Source organism: Dromaius novaehollandiae, chromosome 13, assembly GCF_036370855.1.
Source record: "Dromaius novaehollandiae isolate bDroNov1 chromosome 13, bDroNov1.hap1, whole genome shotgun sequence".
Classification (NCBI taxonomy): Eukaryota; Metazoa; Chordata; class Aves; order Casuariiformes; family Dromaiidae; genus Dromaius; species Dromaius novaehollandiae.
Genome location: NC_088110.1, coordinates 9,932,858 through 9,938,857, shown reverse-complemented (window position 1 = coordinate 9,938,857; position 6,000 = coordinate 9,932,858). Strand labels below are relative to the sequence as shown.

General features: G+C 36.3%; 1 protein-coding gene across 1 annotated transcript in view; it reads right to left on the bottom strand.

The window, feature by feature from the left end:
• Positions 1 to 621: 621 nt before the first annotated feature.
• LOC112984372 (ATP-binding cassette sub-family C member 12) overlaps positions 622 to 6,000 on the bottom strand; it is a 47,481-nt gene continuing 42,102 nt past the window's right edge. The window contains exons 26-31 of the mRNA XM_026102196.2: positions 5,802 to 5,991; positions 4,456 to 4,615; positions 2,992 to 3,070; positions 2,571 to 2,684; positions 1,860 to 2,024; positions 622 to 884 (exon numbers count right to left, since the gene is read on the bottom strand). Coding sequence (XP_025957981.1) covers positions 792 to 884; positions 1,860 to 2,024; positions 2,571 to 2,684; positions 2,992 to 3,070; positions 4,456 to 4,615; positions 5,802 to 5,991 — 801 coding nt within the window. The 3' untranslated portion in view covers positions 622 to 791. The remainder of the gene's footprint in view (positions 885 to 1,859; positions 2,025 to 2,570; positions 2,685 to 2,991; positions 3,071 to 4,455; positions 4,616 to 5,801; positions 5,992 to 6,000) is intronic.

Below are 6,000 nucleotides of genomic sequence, written 5' to 3'. Positions count from 1 at the left end.
ATCAGGAGAATTGAAATGTTCTTGAAGGAGAATGAGTGCTGATACATGAGGCCCTGAAAGAAATATCAGAGAAACACGTACAATGCAGAAAGATGAATTTGGTGAAGCTATGTGGGAAGCTACTTTTTTTTTAAACATACTTCATCCATAAACAGCAAGTGAGAATAAATTGAAAAGTATACTCTGGAGTGGATAAATGTCTTGTTTTTGTCTAGTTAGTAATGATTAATAAATCACGTGTGACAAATAGTTTGATTATCTTTACAAAGCATTAACTGTGTTCAATTAAACTGTGTTCAGTTTTTTGAATCAATAAGTCTATTGCATTTTGAAAAGAACTTGGAAGTTTAAACCTTCACATGCTAAAGAAATACCAAAAGCTTCCAACTTTTTCACTTACAGTTTTATTTGAAACCCTTTGAAATTGTCCCAAATGCTCTAGTCTTTTGATCTTGTGTTTGTTTTCAGAGGCAGGTACAATACTCAACTCTTTGGGATGATAGAACGTCCTAGTGTCAAAGAATGTCACTTTTCTGTGGGCTTCTGTAAGCCACGTGCTTATGTGCAGTTCCAAATGTCACAACTTCGATGACATAAGCCAGTCAGCTAGCATTAATATCTTGGTCTTTTTAGCTGATGTGACTGATAAGCTTATTGTTACATGTGCATCAGTTATATCGCAATGTTAATGGGTCTTCTTTCTGGGACTTAATGAGGAGATCTGAAGCCTCATTTATATTGAGTATCGCTCATGCATTTCCCGTGATCTTACAGCCGAATGCCAAAGGCTTCTATGAGGCTGGTTTGTTTGCTGCTGCCAAGAGTGATGCAAAAGCAGAATTGGGGTTTTTTACAAGATCTTTTGGCTTGCCAAACTCAGCTACCTGAAAGAGGAAAATGATTAAGTATAAGTATCAGTATTTCTCTGTTCTGCTCCCTGTAATGCTAATTTGGGTGAGGGTACAGGACATAAAATACAATGCAGAAATCTAAGCAGGAATTTCCTGTAGGTTTCTGACTCTAGATTGAGAGAAAAATTCTTGATGCTCTGAATCTGAATTATCATTCTTGTGATGATTCATAACTAGCTAGAATTCTGCTGGTTAACAGATATAGCTGAAAATAAAAGTCAAGGTCCATGCTTCTGTTTTGAGAAGGCATTTTGAAAACTAGCACAACCAAATTGTATGGTCAGAGGACTTCAGAATTCTGGTTGATTAGTGACTGATACACTGCTCCCATCACCATCATTAGTGGGCATAATCCTGAGAGGACATCTCAGAAAAAACATTGCATTGTATAGAAATACATAGATGCCTTTAGAGGCTAGTTTGCGCAATAGTGGCAGCAACATAGAATTCATCTGAAGACTTAGACAAATTAGCCATTTTTGAGCTCCATCTCCTCCTCCCAAAGTAGTTGTGCTGACCGCTGTGCTATGGAGTCATTGTAGGTGGCTTCCCCTGATAAATTATTCATAAAAATTTCATGTAAAGGAGAAGATCGGTAATGAGTATGAAAGTATACTTCCCATGCAATGCCACTGTTCTCTGAAGATGAGAGAGGACCATGCTGAAGTTTCTCAAATGTTTAATAAGGAGAAATATGCAGGACGTAAAAGCAATTTGAGGCAGGTTTAAATTATGCGAAGAAATGGCGAAAGTGCACAGGAGAAGTTTCCACATCAGATATGTTGCAAGAGAAAAGTTCACCTGCCAAAGCAGCGGTCCTTCTTCAGAGATTTTATATTTGACTGTGCGTAGTCCTAGTAAACGTGCCATAAGGAGTGGGCAGTGGCAGTGTATGGGATTTGGTGACTTAATAGGCTTGTTGCCTCTGCAGTTGGTTTAATTCCATACCTTTCCGTTGCTCATCACCAGGATGTTGTCGCATTCCATAACTGTGTCTATGCGATGTGCGATGGTTAAGACTGTGCAGTCCTTAAATGCCTCTCTGATCGTGCACTGAATTAGCGCGTCGGTTTTGGAGTCGATAGAAGCTGTGGCTTCATCAAGAAGTATGATCTGTTGAAAGAAAGAACCTTTCAAGCATTCGTCATGGTAGCAATTTAATGCCAAATGTGAAGCCTTAGGATGTTTTCATACAAGACTAGAGAGAAATGTGTATTGAAAACTAGGTAACTGTGTTCAATTGCTTGTTATTTGTAGTTCATCTAGAACAAGAAAATACGTAATTAATTCACATTGCGTGCGCTTAAGATTGTAATATTAGCAGTCCCAGGCACTTAGCATGCATATAATAATTTGCAGGATTGGGCCCAAACAAGAAATCTTTTCATCCTTTAAACACCAAAAGTATTTAACATGAGCATTGAACATTTGGATTTAAAACAAAATAAACAAAAACCTCAGAAGAACAAAATGTAAGTTTCAGTCAAATTGATCTTGCATGTAACCCAGTCATGTAAATAACAGGCAAATAATAGATTATCTTTTAGGTTCCTTTTTCCCTTTTCTTTTTTAGGAAGTTTTAGGCAAAACATACTGAGTGTAGTACATGAGTCATCGTCTTTATATACTTCTAACATAACAATCTCTTCTGTTACTTACTCTTGAATTTCGAAGCAGTGCTCTTGCCATGCAAAGCAGCTGCCGTTCCCCCACAGAGAAGTTGCCTCCGTTTTCAACAACAACTGCCTGCAAGTTTCCTGGGAGTTTTAATATCTAGAGTGCATTAAAAATATGACAAGACTTCTTACATTCTTTATACTGGTTGTGCTCCATTGCACATTTGATTTTATAATTAGTTGTGCGTCGTGAATTTCTGGCCATATTGTGCTGTATAAAATTGAAGGGAGGAAGCAGTGAAGTAAGCACACTTTAGTTATGGTACACTCGCACTAGTGGAAGTACACATTCATTATTGTTATAGGCTTTATGAATAATTATATGCAGTAATAATAATGAATTTCAATTCATTTTAGTACTTTTATCAGAAAATAAACTATGATCAAAAACCCAAAATACATACAGTATCTTTCATAAATGTTCTTTCAAGTGCTTGCCAGATCTGATCATCTGTACAGTTACTGAAAGGATCTAAATTATATCTGAAAGAGGAAGAAACAGTCTTTAAAAAAGGCACAACAGTTAGTAGAGCCAAACAACTATCAAACAATTATTTATAAATATTTGGTCAAATAACTTATCTGTATGCATTTTATTTAATTTTTATTATACAGTATTTTCATTGGTTTTTTTCCTACTTCAAATTTTTCTGCCCTTGGGTACTTATGGAGCCCAAGAGAAAGAAAAGCCCTGTTTTCCCGGTGTCTAGATAATAGCATTTGGGTACTCACTACTAGTCTAAAGCGATAGCTATATTTTTATAAAGTGTATTAGCTTCCTTCAAGCGATCATTGATGCTGCACATCTTATGTAATTGCTCCTTACCTCAATTCTAACTCTGGTTACTTTAAAGCTTTTGTTGTATTTACCTTTCTGTTGAATTATTTTTGTGAAAAGGATGGCATAGAAGGGTAACTTTGTGACCAAGTTGAGTGAAGTATTCCAAGACTACATAACATGAAAGACGGCACTGATGGTCTTGTGAAAGAAGATGAAGTGGGCCCTGAGACTGGGTGGAGAGGAGTTAAAAGAAACGTGCATGGAGACTGGGCAAAAGCTGTAGGTGTTTGATGTGTGCGTAGGGTGCTGGTACTCTGTGTTCTGAAGGTCAGTGAAAGAGAAGCCGTGCGCAGTCTGAAACCCCTGTGGTAACTTAAAGGTGGAGGTGTTATGGCTGAAATGAAAGGACAGAGATTATGTTTGTGAGTAATGTTTTGGATACACTGATAGGGTGGAAGGAGAGTGGGATCATCTATTGTGATGGGGAAAGAAGGAGCTAGAAAAGGTTTAGGAAGAGCTCAGCTTGAAATAACAGCTCTTCAGCCCAGTACGTGGTACAACCTAGCAACACATGTCCTACTGAAAAGGGAGAATTTTAAAAAATGGTTTCACTTACCCCTAGTTAAAAAGTAATTTTTGCTGTAAAAAATGGGTTATTTCAAATAATTTGAAATAGTTTGTACTTTATATGGTTCTTTTCTCAAAAATCTAGTTCAGTGAGGATGTCTGGGTAAATGAACATGAAATTTGGGTTTAGTTTCCAGCTTAATTTCTTTCAGACTGTATAAATTTGAGGTATAATCTTGACCAAGATTTGCCTCCATTTCCCATTTCTATTGAATATTAGTACTTTCTTTTTTCTACTTAGTGTTTGGTTTGATTGTTTGCAGTGTACAGTCTTCATCTTGGAAACACATAATGGAATTTGGATCTCAGTGTTAAGGAAATTATTAGGAGTAACAAAACAGTGCTGAAATCTTAGGGCTTTAAGCCCCTACAATAGCAGTGTGAGTTTTAAAATACACTAAAATACTATCTTAATTTTTATTTTACTATGGAAAAATTGTGAACTTATAACAACAACTACCTTACTGTACCTATGAACAGAATGGGATCTTGAGGAATAACTGAAAGTTTTGTTCTTAGATCCTGCAAACTAATTGTACAGATGTCCACATCATCTATTAGGATAGTGCCAGCGGTGGGTTCTACCAGTCGAAACAGTGCCACTCCTAGGGAAGATTTGCCTGGGGGAGATAAAACAAGGAATGATCTTTTTAAAACACTTATCTCAGGTGGATACTGCCCAGATCTGGAAGGTTCTTCACTGACTGACCTCTGATGGAATATCTTTCCCCATCTGACAGATAAAATACAGTATAAGGAGCGTGACTGGAAAATGTTAAAAGTTGTGCATCTGTGCCATGCTATCATTATGCCACATCCATCATCTGGAGCGTGCGAGAGTGGAGTATGTGATTTTAAGGTGCGCAAAATTTGTTCATTTTCCTCACTTATTCCTTCTGGGCTCTCTGAACATGTTAAAAAGTGTACCAGCAATATTAAAATTGCTTTTTAAGAAGAGCATTCTTTGAAATTTTGCTGAAAGCCACTTAAAAGGTTTTTAAGAAAGGAGCATTAGTATATTAGATGAACAATGTAAAAATTGAACCTACACAGTTAGTTCTCCTGATACAGGACAATTTACAAGATTAACTTAATGTACAGCAGGCTGTGTGAGCAATTTGTTGGAACAGGCAGTTTGACATATGCAATAAAGAATTTAGAAATGTCTGTGAGAATTCACAAGTTGATAAACTTTTTTTATTAACTGAAGATGATAAAATCTGATTTAGCCTATGATGTTTATTGAACTGTGAATGGATAAACGAATATCCATGAGTTGGGATAATAGTTTTTATTATTTGCTGAATTCACGGCATTCTTAGCAGTTTGTGCATAGTTAAAGCAGAAGCTTCAAGAGTGCCTTCCCTCTTTACAGGATATGTTTACATGGCATAATGAAATGTTGCATAGTGATACCAAAGTTATGTTTGATTGTGTGAGATATTAGAAATATTACTGCCGTGTTCCCATACTGTTTCACATGCATTAATAATCCATGTTTCTCAGCATCATTTATTAACATGTATGGAGTACCCTACACTGGTGTTGCTGTTCATTTTATTGAGGCTAACTTCTTTAGCATTGTCTTAGAATGTCATTGTACAGCCCTGCAGTATGTAGTGTAGATGTTTTCAATATATGCATTATTGAAGTGTGTGACTTAGTGCTAGAGGTAGGTCTTCATAGTATAAAAGCACAATTTTTAGATAAATCTATTTAGAAACAATAATCTTTGAGAAATATGACATTAGGTGACTCAAGAAAACACTAATCTAATAAAAAGAAAAATAAAAATCTGCATCTTACCAGAGCCTGTTCTTCCGACAATACCAATAGTTTCTTGACCATTAAACTTAATATTTAGGCCTGTGAGAACCAAAGGACTGTTTTCTCTGTATTTCATTTGATAATCTTTAAATATAATTTCTCCATGACTCGGCCAATCTTTGGGAGATTTCAGTGACTCTGAATGTTTTGGAGCCTCAGGAACACACATCTCAGAAAT